Source organism: Oncorhynchus tshawytscha, linkage group LG05 (genome assembly GCF_018296145.1).
Source record: "Oncorhynchus tshawytscha isolate Ot180627B linkage group LG05, Otsh_v2.0, whole genome shotgun sequence".
NCBI classification, from domain to species: Eukaryota; Metazoa; Chordata; class Actinopteri; order Salmoniformes; family Salmonidae; genus Oncorhynchus; species Oncorhynchus tshawytscha.
Window position 1 is genome coordinate 48047584 of NC_056433.1, and position 17236 is coordinate 48064819.

At 42.4% G+C, this 17236-nt stretch overlaps 1 protein-coding gene across 1 annotated transcript; it reads right to left on the bottom strand.

Annotated features, from left to right (window-relative positions):
• Nucleotides 1-359: 359 nt before the first annotated feature.
• Nucleotides 360-10290, bottom strand: LOC112250707 (hippocampus abundant transcript 1 protein). The gene is made up of 12 exons (XM_024421069.2): nucleotides 10018-10290; nucleotides 9251-9346; nucleotides 9062-9124; nucleotides 8842-8969; nucleotides 8619-8733; nucleotides 8159-8377; nucleotides 4655-4768; nucleotides 4269-4340; nucleotides 2792-2904; nucleotides 2584-2681; nucleotides 2136-2302; nucleotides 360-1797 (listed from the first exon to the last, which is right to left on the bottom strand). Exons 1-12 carry the CDS (start codon nucleotides 10096-10098, stop codon nucleotides 1591-1593), a joined length of 1473 nt encoding a protein of 490 aa, XP_024276837.1. The 5' UTR covers nucleotides 10099-10290; the 3' UTR covers nucleotides 360-1590.
• Between the last annotated feature and the right edge of the window lie 6946 nt (nucleotides 10291-17236).

Here is a 17236-nt window from a genome sequence, read left to right on the forward strand (position 1 = left end):
TGGTTTGTCATCTTGAAACAGAAGTTGCATCTTGTGAATCTCCTCAAATAGTTGCATTGCCAAATCAAGCTTACAGAACCATTTGAAGACAAACTAGAAATATAGCGTGACATTGAACTTTTTCTTGGTGAAATAACTGCCAGCAATGTGTCCATCTCACCTGTCATCAATTACAGCCTAATGCCCAACACAGCAAAACATGCTAAATTATATTGATAAGTGTGTACCCTATCAGATAGTGTACAATAAAAGGCTGCGGGTGGAACCCTAAAATGCATTGACTTCAAGATTCATCATACTGGTATCTCATGTTTGGATTTAGATCAATGTTCCCTTTACCTAAGTTTCCCAACCATAAATCCATCAAAATATTCCACTTTATTGAAATGCATGGTTGTATACTTACTGTATATTTACAAGGTCAGTCAACAAATGTAATATTGAAAATAAAAGGCAGCAAAAAAATGACAATACATGGAAAAGAAAAAAACTGCATACAGTATTTCAAGAAATTGCTGTTTTACAGAACACCAACTCATAAATAGCTAGAGCACACTTTCATGATTCAATATGTACTTTTGGTATTTGGTCAATAAGCAAGTTAAAACGAGAACATATTTTGTTTGTACAAGTGAAAAGGTTTTTAGAAGGCCACAAGATGGATCTACGTATTCCGTAACTATGCAACGTGTTGTCTGACATATGGTGTCCTTCGTGTAAATTAGATATTTTTTAAAGGCAAACCCTTCTTGTATGATCATTTTCTGTAACTGTACGATCCATACATGTCAGGAACTTGGCCGTGTACATGAACAAAATGAGAATAAAAGACAAAATATCAAGCCAATCTGTCACATTCTGTGATGTCAAAGAGTAAGCAGGGGTTGATACGATATCTCCTTGTGGTCCCGCCAAAAAGTATCCCACCCCAATTGAGGCACCAGTCAGTCTGAAGAAGTGGTAGTAGGAATTCATATAGGCAGCAGTTTGATATAAGCGTCAAAACAAAGGTGCTTTAAAAATTCAGCTGTACCATTCCAAGTCCATCGCGTCTTCACATTCCGTGGTTAGTTTGTGGATTAAGGCTGTTTTATGCAGAGATCTGGGGGAAATTTCAACTGGATTTCCGATTCAACCCCGCATTGTCATTTTTCTCACACACAGTTCCGTAAAGCTGAAGGCCCAACTCTAGAGGACTAACCAGTCTTTTTGATGCTTCTTTTTCTTTCTAGGTTGTTGTTTTTTGTGCAGAGACTCCCTCTTCTGATTGTGGAACACACTGTGTTCAGAAACAGCCCAACAGGTATGTCCCTTAATTGAGCATTGCCCTGTCCAATATCATCAAAACAACAGTTGAAGAAAAACAAAAAGTAAAAGTTTGAGGAAAAACAAAAAAATGAATAAATATAAGCCATTGCAAATAGTGCCTTTGGATAGAACTTTCTTTTAAAAAACCATACTCCTATGTATACATATATAGTGGTAACTCTTAATATAGCTTTTTGATTGTTTACTACACCTACACATGAGCTCTCTTGCTTTGTGTGGTTTTGAAGAGGGGGGAGTCAGGCCCGAGTAGCCAGGTCTGTGTTACACATTTGTGTCCTGCAGTAGGGGCTCTTTGGCCTCCCCGGGTGGCTGTGGGCTGTGGGGGTGCCCGTGGGGCGAGCTGTGCTTCTTCCAGCTGCCAGGCCGGGGGCCCAGGTGGGGGTGCTCTGGTATGAAAAGGGCCACCAAGAGTGCTAGCAGCACTGAGCATGCTCCGAAGAGAAAGGGTGGGCCAGGAATGATGGACGTCTGAGGAGAGGAGGGAATAAAAAGGTACAAGAGAATTTGACTAAATTAGGAAAATGCTTAACAAATTAGGGTTACACTTGTACAAAGCATATTCAAAAACAGTCACGTAAATACTTGGTAACTAGTTAACGTTAAATAGTGGCCACAAACCTCTAAGATTGCATAGTGCCTAAATAATGATAGCCACTTTTAAGACAGCGATAGAGCCTTGTTGAACTGCTTGGTCACTTTTGAGGAGGTATGCTGGCTGTTGAACTCCACCCAAATTCAAGCCTCGTCGGGTTCAGGCTGCGTATCAAAACTATGAGGAGGAGAAAAGTTTGGGGCTGGGGGCTAACCTGTGGGAGGTGCTGAAGGTGAGGTTGAGTGTGGACCGGCGTGTCCTGGCTGCCGTCTGGGGGCGCATCTAGCTCCACGTGGAAGATGTAGAAGATGAAGCCGTAGAGCGCCGGCCCCAGCCCGTTACACAGACCCCGGATCCCCGTCACCATCCCCTGGCCCACCCCTGTGGGATGAGTGCCAAAATAATTTTCGTATTAGTTGGATTTTATTCAACTTTTAATTCACAAGGTAAGTTAAAGGGATAGTTCTGCAAAAGTATATATTTATTTCCTTACCTTGAAAAGCGGTCTATGGCTAAGCATTAACTGGTTTCAAGGTAAGGAAAAAAATAAGTCATTTTGATTAACTGCTCCTTTAACAGAACCATTTCTCATTTGCATTTATGACCCTGACAAAAGACAAATCAGAGAAAGTTGCAAAATAAAGTTATAACTAAGTACAAACCTTGTTGGTCTGGCTCAGCGGTGCGAGAAACCAACGCACTGATTGCTGGGAAAGTGATGCTTGACATGGCTGCTACAGCCCCTGCTGCCCACATCATCCTGTAGAGAGATAGTCACTTTAAAGAGTATCTATCACTGTAAAGAGTATCTATCACTGAACTGAATCATCAGATGCGTTCAATGGTTTGAGTCGCCTTGAAAAAGCTTACCATGGCTCGGAGCCAAACCCATACCAGGCGAGCTGCAGTATCTGGAACCCAAGGCCGAGCAAGATGGTGTTCTTATTCCCGATGGAACGCATGAGTAAACTCAATATTACAGTCTTACAAAGGGAACAAGAAATAACATAATTAGAAACACTTTATTGGAATGTTCATAATGCCTATAATGAAAGTCCTTATTATATGGCCAAACCAAAGGTCCTTATAACATGGCAGAGAATGCAATAACTATATAGATATATACTACATGACCAAAAGTATGTGGACACCTGCTTGTAACATCTCATTCCAAAATCATGGGCATTAATATATTGTAACAGCCTCCACTCTTCTGGGAAGGCTTTCCACTAGATGTTGGAACACTGCTGCAGGGACTTGCTTCCACTCAGCCACAAGAGCCGGCCACTGATGTTGGCCGATTAGGCCTGGCTTCGCAGTCGGCGTTCCAATTCATCCCAAAGGTGTTAAATTGAGTTGAGGTCAGGGCTCTGTACAAGCCAGTCAAGTTCTTCCACACCGATTTCAACAAACCATTTCTGTATGGACCTCACTTTGTGCACGGGGGGTATTGTCATGCTGAAACAGCAAAGGGCCTTCACAAAGTTAGAAGTACAGAATCATCTAGAATGTCATTGTATGCTGTAGCGTTAAGATTTCCCGTCACTGGAACTAAGGGGCCTAGCCCGACCCATGAAAAACAGCCCCAGACCATTATTCCTCCTCCACCAAACTTTACCGTTTGAACTATTTATTGGGGCAGGTAGTGTTCTCCTGGCATCCGCCAAACCCAAATTAGTCCGTCAGACTGCCAGATGGTGAAGCGTGATTCATCACTCCAGAAAACGAGTTTCCACTGAACCAGAGTACAATGGCGGCAAGCTTTACACCACTCCAGCCGACGCTTGGCATTGCGCATGGTGATCTTAGGCTTGTGTGCGGCTGCATGGCCATGGAAACCCACTTCATGAAGCTCCCGACCAACAGTTCTTGTGCTGACGTTGCCTCCAGAGGCAGTTTGGAACTCGGTAGTGAGTGTTGCAATCGAGGAAAGACTATGTTTACGTGCTACAGTGCTTAGTGGTCCTGTTCTGTGAGTTTGTGTGGCCTACCACTTCACGGCTGAGTCGTTGTTGATCCTAGACATTACCACTTCACAATAACAGCAGAAACAGCAGCTCTAGCAGGGCAGAAATTTGACAAACTGACTTGTTGGAAAGGTGGCATCCTATGACGGTGCCACGTTGATTGTCACTAAGCTCTTCAGTAAGGCCATTCTACTGCCAATGTTTGTCTATGGCGATTGCATGGCTGTGTGCTTGATTCTATACACCTGTCAGCAACAGGTGTGGCTGAAATAGCCAAATCTACTAATTTGAAGGGGTGTCCACATACTTGTGTGTGTGAGATATATATATATAAATAAACATAAATATAATTAATGTAATGATAGTTAATGACAACTAACCTGTGCAATGATTGAAAGCAGTCCTAGAACAGCTATGAAAGCTGCAACATTTTCAGGTGAAAATCCCATAATCTGAAAAAAGGGAGAGCGAAAATGTGATCGTACTGCCAGTGAAACAAAATGAGTATGCCTATCATAAAGGATATATATATACAGGCCTAGCTGTGAGCAGCAAAGAGCAGGGGTCCAAGCAAAATATGATAACTTGGTTGTATACTTTGAATGAGCTACATAGTCAAAATCCCTCGACAACTCTACCAAATGATATACTGACTATGAAGGGGACTTGACCTCAGTTACATTGATAATGGAAATAGGGGGATGGGCTGACATCTGACGCGCATCTTACACGTCCGTTTATGTATTTGACAGTATACATAGCCGACCTGTCGTAAGTAGAGGAAGAAGCTGGAGTACTGGCCAGCCTCAGGGAGATAGGACAGGAACACTGTTATACAGATGAGCAGCACAGTGGAATCCTGGCCCACTTTCCTTAGAGACTGGAGACAGAAAGAAAAAGGGGTTAGGAGGACGGTAGGTGATAACAAGTGTTAACGACATGATGTGCAAGAACACCCAACCACTCCTCCTGGTCGGAAAGGAGGCCTATTGTGAGAACTGGGTCTCAACCCAAGAGAGCAAACTAGAGAAGTAGAGTTACAAAACAGCTGTGGTCTGCGTCGGAGAGTCAGGAGACCTAGAATTACACCAACACATAACCACCTACAAAAAGGTTACAAAGGTTGGGAACCCTTGACCTACAAACACCCCCATACTGTATTGTTATGCTACAATATCAGTGACTTGGGCCTTCAGCGTTATACAGCGTCAATCGTGATGATTGTGTTAAGAGCAAAAAAAAGAGACTTCACTCGGACTCAAAATAAATACTCCTTTAGCTTAAGTTTTGTATGTCAATCGTGTGATGATGCTTATTTCCCTGGATCGATCATCATAACACACTTACATTTATTAACACAATCTTGATATTATCTTCGCAGTGCCTTGAGAAACTATACATACCCATCGACTTATTCCACATTTTGTTGTGTTACAGCCTGAATTCAAAATTGATTATATTGATGCAATACCCCACAATGACAAAGTGAAAACATGTTTCTCGAATTTGTAGCAATTTTTTTGAAAATGAAATACAGAAATATCTCATTTACATAATTATTTACACCCCTGAGTCAATACTTTGTAGGAGTACCTTTGGCAGCAATTACAGTCTTTCTGACTGTAAGCTCTTTAAGAGCTTTCCACACATGGATTGAGCAACATTTGCCCATTCTTCTTTTCAATATTCTTCAAGCTCTGTCAAATTGGTTTTTGATCATCGCTAGACAACCATTTTAAGGTCTTGCCATAGATTTTCAAGCAGATTTAAGTCATAACTCTAACTCGGCCACCCAGGAACATTCACTGTCTTCTTGGTAAGCACCTCCTGTGTAGATTTGGCCTTGTGTTTTAAGTTATTGTCCTGCTGAAAAGGTGAATTCATCTTCCAGTGTCTGGTGGAAAGCAGACTGAACCAGGTTTTCCTCTAGGATTTTGCCTGTGCTTAACTCAATTCCATTTATTTTATAACCTGAAAAACTCCCCAGTCCGTAACGTTTACAAGCATACCTATAACATGATGCAGCCACAACTATGCCTGCAAATATGGAGAGTTGTACTCAGTAATGAGTTGTATTTATCCCCAAACATAACGCTTTCTTTCAAGACAAAAAGTAGATTTCTTTGCCACATTTTTTTCCCAGTATCACTTCTGTGCATTGTCGAAAACAGGATGCATATTCTGTACAGGCTTCCTTCTTTTCATTCTAATTAGGTTAGTATTGTGGAGTAACTACAATGTTGTTGATTCATCCTCAGTTTTCTCCTATCACAGTCGTTAAACTCAGTGTTTTTTTATGTCACCATTGGCCTCATGGTGAAATCCCTGACGCATGTATCTTTGAAGTGACTGGGTGTATTGATACACCATCCAAAGATTAACAACTTCACCATGCTCAAAGGGATAATCAATGTCTGCTTTTACTGATCTACCAATAGGTGCTCTTCTTTGCGAGGCACTTGAAACTCCCCCTGGTCTTTGTGGTTGAATCTGTGTTTGAAATTCACTGCTCGACTGAGGGACCTTACAGATAATTGTATGTGTGGGGTACAGAGATGAGGTAGTCATGTTAAACACTATCATTGCACACAGAGTCCGTGCAACTTATCATTTGACTTAAGCACATTTTTACTCCTTAACCTATTTAGGCTTGTCATAAGAAAAGGGGTTGAATAGTTATTGACTCAAGACATTTCAGCTACAATGTCATTTTTGGGGCGACTCGACCAAATTCACATAGAAATCTGTGTTATAAATCTGTCATTCGTATCGAAAGCAAGTCTAAGAAGCGGTAGATCTACAATGATTATCTACACAATGACTACTTGTTTTGTCACAAACTGAAATTAGACAAACTATTCGAATTTTAACAACCAGGAAAAGGTGGAGCAAGTTCTACATATTGCATCTTAACATTTTTGCAAAAATTTAAATAAATAAAAAACACAATTCCACTTTGACATTATGTGTAGGACAGTGACCAAAGAAAATCTCAATTGAATCCATTTTAAATTCAGACTGTAATAAGAAAATATGGAAAAAGTCAAGTGGTGTGAAAACTTTCTGAAGACACTGTAAGTACCCTGCAATCATCATTGCTATATCATGTATTTCAGCGACACGTCAGCCTTCCCCCTCAACATTGCCTGAGGAAGACCTGTTTCGCTGTGCTATGAGTGGCTGCTGTACATTGTGCCATGTAGCTTTAACTGTTGTTGTACAGCCCCTCAGCAATATAGAGGATTATGAAAGGTTAATTGTTCCCCTATTTGGCGTCTGTCTAACAGCCTGTTGAACTCCCTCCCCCTTTTACACACAGCACCTTGGCTCCTTCAAACAACCCACCTTAGGGGAAGTTCAGGTTTGGCTGACAAAGACCACACCCTGGTCTAAATGCGGCATGAAAGTTTGTTCCTTATGCTGGGTAAATCCAATTGTGTTTATCAAATATTATTTTTTTGTGTACTATTCCTGCACTGTTTTGGGCACCGTTGGTGCCAATGTGCAATTAGAACCACCGCCACTCGCTGAAAGCCTACTATAGAGGAATTATGAAAACAGTGCGCATAAATTAAAGACGAGGTAACACTAACATGGCCTGTACCAAACAAGTTGGTCCAAATACATGAATCGTTATGTTTACAACTAACCACAGAACTTGTCAAGTTTCTCTTCCCAAATGCATACAACATCAGGTGGTCTTGTTCTTCTATGAACTTGAATGAAAACAGTAGCTTAAGTGATAGAGCTATTGTAGGGAAATGGGAAGACTGAAGAGGACTACTTGTAACATGAGTAGCTAGTTGAAAGTGTCAACACAAAAACAGATGCTATGTTTCCCTAAGGGGAACCATGGGCGTCAGTCGGGGGGGGGTCTTGCAGCACAGCCATTCTCACCACATTCTATTCCTAAGCCCTCTTTTAATCATAAACAATACCGGCCTCCACCCCCCCGCCACCAATTCCGTTGATACCATTGTCCCATGAAAACAGACACACATTACCCCTATAACCTTTTTTGGATTTTTAAATGACCCCAACGTCAGCAGTCAGGAGGACTGTGATGCAACCAAAATGAAAAATGTCCATATTCCGCCTCGGTCTCTTTGAGACCCACCAAATTTCTAGCTGCTACCACTGATCATAGTGCCAAACTGAAGCACACATTTTCAAGAGGTTTATCATTTTGCGTTCTGAAAGCACACTAATAATGGCTACACAAAATAATAACACCAACTGACTGAGCCTTTAGAGGTGGACAGGTACTCACAGCAAAGGGGTCGGCTTGTTCCCAGGAGATGGGAGCCCCCCAGGACGCTGGCCTCATCTTCTCAGGCAGAGACTCAGGCACGGCCACCAGGATAAAGCAGATGTCCAGCATAGCGATGGCCGAGGCCAGCACCACCACCAGGCCGTCCCCGTACACACGGCCCAAGTAGGCGCCAATGGCCGGGCTCGTCACCAGGCTAGCAGCAAAGGTGGCCGACACCTAACGAACAAGAGTAGACGAGGTTTACTACTGCCAAGCTCTGCTACTACTACTCTTTGAATGAAATTGTAGTTTCACATTTTTTTTGCGCATAATTTCTGCTTTGTTTAAGAGGGACAAATTTGCAAATAGGTTCTGAATGATGTACTATTTTAGCAATGAACCACAAATCCCTGAATCAAAAAAGGTGCTCTGGTAAACAAGATTAGAAAAAACTGTGTAGGTAATGTTCAATACACACCAGTCCATAGGCCATGCTGCGCTCATGCTCCTGCGTGATGTCAGCCACATAGGCAAAGACCACAGAGAATGTAACAGCGAACACACCGGATACCGAGATAACTGCAAAGTACCACCTGAAACCCGAGGCAGGATATGGCACTCAGTTAATAATACACTTGATTCAGCTTTTAAAATGGTGATCTCAGTAACTATGAACTCTCTCAGGTTGGGACCCATCGTACCACGGGCTTATCTTCATTAGTGGAATGGGAGCGCAGGTGAAGAAAACGGTGAGCAGGAGAAAAGACTTCCGACCCCACACATCAGACAGGGCACCAATCAGCGGAGCACTCAGGAAAGACAGCAGGCCCTATAATACAACAAGACACACCCCCCCCCAAAAATTGAAACAGAATTGAAAGATAACTGTTCGAAATAATAGCACATGTTCAAACACCATACCTTTACCCCCTGGATCAAGCCATTCATCAGAAACGTATGCTTCGGGAACGTCTCATGTAGGACCTGGATTGGAAGGGGACAGGAACAGAGAGTGGATACTGTAAATTGGAGAAGGTCTTCAACATAGTTTCATCAGCAGCCAACAAATCATACTGTATTAAATAATAGGTCATAAACAAGACAACATACCACCAAAGTGGGTGCTGTAAGCAGGCCCCAGGCAAAAAATTCCAAAAAGATGACAATTACAGCATGGTACACGCTGGGAGCTCCAAAACCTTGTGCCTGGTGAACAGAGTGGAATAACTATGTAAGTGTGTCAACAAGAAACAAGTCATCCTCAACGGTCTTACTTTCAAAGAAGATATATTAAAAGGTCAACTCGGCAATAAGTCACCATAATACACAGTGGGGCATCTTCCTGCTTACACAACATTCATAATTGACACTAGAGCCAGTAGCGGTGTTGCAGTCTTGGCAAATTTCACTTTAGTTGTTGATTTCAGTAAGCAACGTTAGGAATTTAGCTAGCTACCATATTGCTGAATACCTATAACATCATCGAACTAAACAAACGGCTAGCTAGAAAGCTTGCCCATGGTTATGGAACTCTATTAGCCTAGCCACCTTTTTAACAATAGTGTTTAAAGTTACTTCCCTAGCTAGTCAGCTAGCTAATACTTGTCCATCCCAGATGGCATCTAGCTAAATTACTGTCAAAGATACTGATATGCTAGCTAGCTAGTGCCACACATCTGGTGCTAGCCAGCCAACTAGCCAACGTTAGCTATGTTGTTTTTGAGAGGACTATGAAGAGGCATATGATGAACTTCCCGGACGCTAGCAAGCAGGAGCTAGCTAGCTCGCGAAATGTGACATATTGTAGACATAACACATGCTGCTAGTTAATCTCAAGAAATACGATGGCAAATACTGTCATTTAGGTGGAAACTCACCGTTCCTCCATCCTTGATAATAATTTTTTTCGCCAGCAGGAGACTGCGATTCGCCCGTTTCTTCTTTTTGCTCTGTGTCATATTACCATTCTAGTTCTTCGTTTAATAAGAATCTATTTATTAAGGAAATTCAGAAAATAAACTATTTAAATCAGATTGTCGGAAAAGAAACTGAAATACCTTAGAATAAATCTATTTTTCAAACTAAAAGGGCTGTTTCGTCCCATTCACTCAACCACCGCCATCTTTGCAAAAACATTGTTAAAACGTAATGACGTCACATCATACGATATTCTTTCTGACATCCGTGTACCTGCTTGGACGGGTACTGGTATGACTTCTTTTTAGAACAGTTACTACATCTCAGTATACATTGAATTAGAGGATAGTAGAAAAATCTGCGGACAGTGTCTGCATTACATTTCTACTTTACTCTCATGTATTAAGCACTACAGTATTCCCCCTCACTCTAGAACCGTCCACGAACAAAGACCCCATAGGTATCACAGGATCCTCCTGAAAGGCCCTGAATGCATCCTATAATACATCCTGTACATCCTATCCTAGTATCAAGCTACGGCTCTGGAGTCGAGCCTCCTGTCCCTAAAACCCGCCTGTCAAAACAAATCAAATTTTATCAGTCACATACACATATTTAGCTGACGTTATTGCGGGTGTAGCGAAATGCTTAGTGTTCCTAGCTCCAACAGTGCAGTAGTATCTGTCACTAAATATATTATTCTGTACCTAAATCCGTGCCACGCCATTTAGTATGATGTGCTACCTTATGTAGGGGTTACATTACATTAGGCTATTGATGGAATAGCTGTCGTACAATATAATACAAATTGTAAGACGTATAGTATCCAAAGTCTTGATTGCACCAGCTTTGGCCCATTTATAATATATTAAGTTTGACTGCTTTAGTATGATATGATACCTTACGCTAGATTACATTGGGCTACCAATTGAGCTGCGGTCATACAATAAAATACGAATTGTAGGATGTACAGTATCCTACATCTTGATTTCACACATACAAATACTTAGAACAAATTGAATAAAGCAATGCATGATGTGTATACTAGTTACACGACAATCAAGAGTAATTTCTGCCTAGAGTGATAGGACAGAATCCATAGTATGATACAACGAGTGACAGAAATGACATACTGTGGCTCTGACCTAATAAGTCAATAGTTGTGTTTGGGTTATATTTGAACAGGATGTACCGGACCGTACCTGAGAGCAGGATCGTACCTGAGAGCAGGATCGTACCTGAGAGCAATCTCAACTGTGCATACGGATAAGACTGAATAGGCAATTTGAAATTATTCAGCATAAACAAAAATGTGATATACAAAGTTAACTGTGTATGAAAAATGTAAGGGTTGTAGCATTAACAAAATTCAGAAAGATAATCAGGTTCTCATTGTCACGTTCACATGTACAGTGAAATGCCTTTCTTCCTTGTGCAATCCCAACAATGCAATGATCAATATCAGTAGTACGATAAAAAATAAAATAAAAAGTCAAGTAGAACAAAAACACACGCGAAAGTAAGTAAGCTATATACAGGGTCAGTTGCAGGGTCAGTGCCAATAAACATATTTACAATGTGCAGGGATAGTAGAGTGGTAGGGTTAGATATGTATAGGGGTAAGGTGACTAGGCATCAGGATATATATATATATATATATATATATATATGATAAACAGAGTAGGATCTACAGTGAGGGATCTATTGGGGGTGTAAATGGGATAGGGGGTGTAAATGGGATGGGGGGTGTAAATGAGATGGGGTACTGTCATCCTACGGGATTGGGGCCACCTCTTGACAAAACTATTGATATAGCATTGGGAATAACAAAGAAAAATTACAATGTTATTAAGTTGGAAAATTAAAAGTACAGTCTAAAAACCATGGATAATGCTCCCTTGATCAGGCATTTAGATTGCTGGCCTAAGCCTCTTAAAACATTGGCATGGGGTGGCCAGATGCATGCTACTACTTTGAGCTGCATACTACTACTGATGTCAGAGGAGAAGAGGAGACAGAAGGAGAGATAATGAGTATCAGGAGGTAGAGATAGAAAGACAGGAACAGAAAAACAGAGGAAAAATACATTAGACAGACCGTGAAAGAGAATGTGTGCGTTTGGGAGAGGCCATGAAAGAGACTATGAGATAGATACAAGATGCAGAGAGGGTGTGTATGTGTTAGAGAATGATGTGTCCACGTGTGTGACAGCTGTACTAACTAGCAGAGCTGGAGATGGGCTCCTTGTTGGTAGAGGATGGATTCTCCATGGACGCCTCACCACTGGCACTGGGGAGAGAGAACAGTCTGTGAGCACACACACACACACACATGCAAAAAGTCACATAGTAAAAATGCACACCTTTTAGCCAGCTACCTGGAGAGCTGGAAAATAATGATCAAAAAATCAACAATCAAAAAAAGTCTTACCTGTGAAATGTGCTTGTATCACAGAGTTTTCACACTAAGTTATCTAAATCCTCTTTGCTAGTATCATCATTGGTTATGAGCCCCAAAATAATGAAATGACGAAAGGTAGCTAAGTGTGGACAAGTTTTGGCCAACATAACGTAACATACTCTATAATGCTAAATGGAGTGGCACAGATTTACGTACAGAATAATACGTTTAGTGACAGGCAGGTTTTAGTGACTGGCGGCTTGCCTCCGAGACTGCAGGTGGATGCATCTCAAGGCATCTGATGATCCAGCAGTCCAGAAACGAGAGATGTACCACCTATCCCAAAAGCCCAGACCTCTGACAGATGCAGTATTAAAAAAAGTCTGATTGCAGTAAAACAGAGCCGTTTTGTCATGGCATGTGGAAAAGGCAGCAAGTAACTGTTTCAGTGACCTGCCAATGCACTTCAGCCTGAGCTGCGTTCAGTATGAAAAAAACAGTGTTTAACCTTCAATTAAACAAAATCGGTGCTGTTCTGAATGACCAGTTAAAAAACAGAGAGGGATTGGGGAACACTGTCAGTATGGCTGCTGCCCTTTAAATGGGAGATTCTCAAATGGTATGCTCAACTTCATCTTCCGTCCTCTCCTCGCCTCCTATTGAAAAAGGTCCAAGATAACCCGGGGAGGGGAGGAGAGGAAATGTGGAAACAAATGTATGAAATGAGACTCACTCATGCAAATTACATTTACAGCGGTGGAATCCCAAATTAAATGTGTAAAGTTGTAAAAAGACATTCAGCTAGTTGTGACATTTATAGATAAAAGGATAAGTAGCATAATGTTTTTAAATATGTGTATGCTTTTCTCCTCTGAGTAAACAACAGCTGATTCAAAGGGGGTGTGGCGTATTTCAAAACTCTTCCACAAAGGACTTAGGTAGGATACTCTTGTGCTTCCTCGCTGGGAGAAGGCTATTGAGGAGGCGAGGACACTCCTCCATTCACCTACTAACTAATTTACACTTATCAGAGATACTGTATATAATGATGAGATTATATAAAGGCCATCCAGAACATCTACTCGAAACGGTGCCTAGGAAGGCACGCAGCATCATCAAGGACCCCACACACCCCAGCCACGAGTTGTTCTCTCCCTTACCGTCGGTTAGACGTATCGGAGCATGAGGTCTGATACCAACAGGCTCAGAGACAGTTTCTATCTAAAATCCATCAGACTGCTGAACACTTGAACTGGACTGACCACCTGCTCTGATTCACCGCACCTTAGCACACATGCACTCACTCATGTCCATACCTACACAGACATAGACACACTGAGTGTACAAAACAAATGCTCTTTCCATGACATAAACTGACCAGGTGAATCTAGGTGAATGCTATGATCCCTTATTGATGTCACCTGTTAAATACACTCCAATCAGTTTAGATGAATGGTGGTTGAAGATATCCCTCTAGTGGTGTGGGGGCTGTGCTTTGGCAAAGTGGGTTTGGTTATATCCTTCCTGTTTGGCCCTGTCCGGGGGTGTCCTCGGATGGGGCCACGGTGTCTCCTGACCCCTCCTGTCTCAGCCTCCAGTATTTATGCTGCAGTAGTTTATGTGTCGGGGGGCTAGGGTCAGTTTGTTATATCTGGAGTACTTCTCCTGTCCTATTCGGTGTCCTGTGTGAATCTAAGTGTGCGTTCTCTAATTCTCTCTTTCTCTCTCTCGGAGGACCTGAGCCCTAGGACCATGCCCCAGGACTACCTGACATGATGACTCCTTGCTGTCCCCAGTCCACCTGACCGTGCTGCTGCTCCAGTTTCAACTGACCTGAGCCCTAGGACCATGCCCCAGGACTACCTGACATGATGACTCCTTGCTGTCCCCAGTCCACCTGACCGTGCTGCTGCTCCAGTTTCAACTGACCTGAGCCCTAGGACCATGCCCCAGGACTACCTGACATGATGACTCCTTGCTGTCCCCAGTCCACCTGACCGTGCTGCTGCTCCAGTTTCAACTGTTCTGCCTTATTATTATACGATCATGCTGGTCATTTATGAACATTTGAACATCTTGGCCATGTTCTGTTATAATCTCCACCCGACACAGCCAGAAGAGGACTGGCCACCCCACATAGCCTGGTTCCTCTCTAGGTTTCTTCCTAGGTTTTGGCCTTTCTATGGAGTTTTTCCTAGCCACCGTGCTTCTACACCTGCATTGCTTGCTGTTTGGGGTTTAAGGCTGGGTTTCTGTACAGCACTTTGAGATATCAGCTGATGTACGAAGGGCTATATAAATACATTTTATTTTATTTGATTTAAATGGGAGGAGACAGGTAAAAGAAGGATTTTTAAGCCTTGAGACAATTGGGGCCTCAGATCCTTAAAAAATTCTACAGCTGCACTTGCTAAGGCAACTGCTTGGCATCGGACCACAAGCCGCTACAGAGATCAGTACGTATGGCCCAGTACATCACTGGGCTACGCTCCCTGCCATCCAGGACCTCTATATCAGGTGGTGTCAGTGGAAGGCACTAAATATTGTCAAAGACTCCAGCTACCCAAGCCAGACTGTTCCATCTGATACCGCACAGCAAGCGGTACCAATGCACCAAGTCTGGACCCAACAGGACCCTGAACAGCTTCTACCCCTAAGCCATAAGATTTCTAAACAAGATTGCTAAGTAGCTAATCAAATGGCTACCCGGACTATGTACATTGACCCTTTTTTTGCTGCTGCTACTGTCTATTATCTATTATGTTGCCTTGTCACTTTATCCCTACCTATATGTACAGTACATAGTTACCTCAATTACCTCGTACCCCTGCACATTGACTCCCTATATATAGCCATGTCATTTTCTACTCCCTGTGTATAGCCATGTTATTTTTACTTTTTATTTCTAATCATTATTTACTGTGTATTTAATCCTCGTGTCAACTATTTCTGTTTAATTTTTATATTATCTTTAACTCTGTATTGTTGGAAAATCACCCATAAGTAAGCGTTTCACTCTTAGTCTACACGGCTGGTCTACGAGGCATGTGACAAATAACATTTGTTTTTTATTCCGTTAGGGAACACCTACTTGTTGTACTCCTTCTAAACAATGCAATATTTTATCAACTTTGGCAAAGGTTCAAGTCTACCCAAAACTGTGTCCACTCTGTTCGTAACAGATTCAAAATTTGGGAAAAGTTGTATTGAGATCAAATGTTTCATTCATTAGAAAATGTGCAGAGTCTGGTTCAAAATTCATCTCGCTCTAGCTTCTCCAACTGCTGGCAACTAGGCTTCCACTCATCACCATATTTGGTGTCTTGTTGTTTGGAGCCAAATGGTGTCTGTATGCTAGCTTGCATACTCTCGCTAGCGTTAGCGCTAGCATTAACATTGCCATCCGGAAGACATTACAATTTAGCATGATTATTAGCGATTTGTTTTTTTCTGGGGTGCTACTAGGCTATTTTCTGTTGTAGATCCCTCATGCTTATTGTGTTTTACACTGTGTAGATACACTACATATACACAAAAGTATGTGGACAACCTTTCAAATTTGTGGATTTGGCTATTTCAGCCACACCCGTTGCAGACAGGTGTATAAAATTGAGCACACAGCCATGCAATCTCCAAAGAGGAACATTAGCTTTACTGAAAAGCTCAGTGACTTTCAAGGGGGCACCGTCACAGGATGCCACCTTTCCAACAAGTCAGTTTGTCAAATTTCTACCCTGCTAGAGGTGCCCCGGTCAACTGTAAGTGCTGATATTGTGAAGCGGAAACATCTAGGAGCAACAACGGCTCAGCCGCAAAGTAGTAGGCCGCCACACAAGCTCACAAAACATGACTGGCGAGTGCTGAAGCGCGTAGCACGTAAAAATGGTCTGTCCTCGATTGCAACACTCACTACTGAGTTCCAAACAACCTCTGGAAGCAACGTCAGCACAATAACCGTTCTTCAGGAGCTTCATGAAATGGGTTTCCATGGCTGAACAGCCGCACACAAGCCTAAGATCACCATGTGCAATGCCACGCGTTGGCTGGAGTAGTGTAAAGCTCGCTGTCTATGGATTCTGCAGTGGAAACGTGTTCTCTGGCGTGACGATTCACGCTTCAACATCTGGCAGTCTGACGGACGAATCTGGGTTTCATGGATGCCATGAAAACGCTACCTACCCCAATGCATAGGGACAACTGTAAAGTTTGGTGGAGGAGGAATAATGGTCTTGGGCTGTTTTTCATGGTTTGTGCTAGGCCACTTAGTTCCAATGAAGGGAAATCTTAATACAATGACATTCTAGACGATTCTGTGCTTCCAACTTTGTGGCAACAGTTTGGGGAAGGCCCTTTGCTGTTTCAGCATGACAATGCCCACGTGCACAGAGCAAGGTCCATACAGAAATGGTTTGTTGAGATTGGTTTGGAAGAACTTGACTGGCCTGCACAGAACCCTGACCTCAACCCCATCGAACAGCTTGGGTTGAATTGGAACACCGACTGCAACCCCAAGCCTAATAACCCAACATCAGTGCCCGACCCCACTAATGCTCTTGTGGATGAATGGAAGCAAGTCCCCACAGCAATGTTCCAACATCTAGAGGAAAGCCTTCCCAGAAGAGTGGAGGCTGTTATTGCAGCAAAGGGGGGACCAACTCCATATTAATGCCCATGATTTTGGAATGAGATGATCGACGAGCAGGTGTCCACATACTTTTGGTTGTGTAAATTCATTAGCCCCTAATCTATGGATTTCATATGACTTGGAATACAGATATG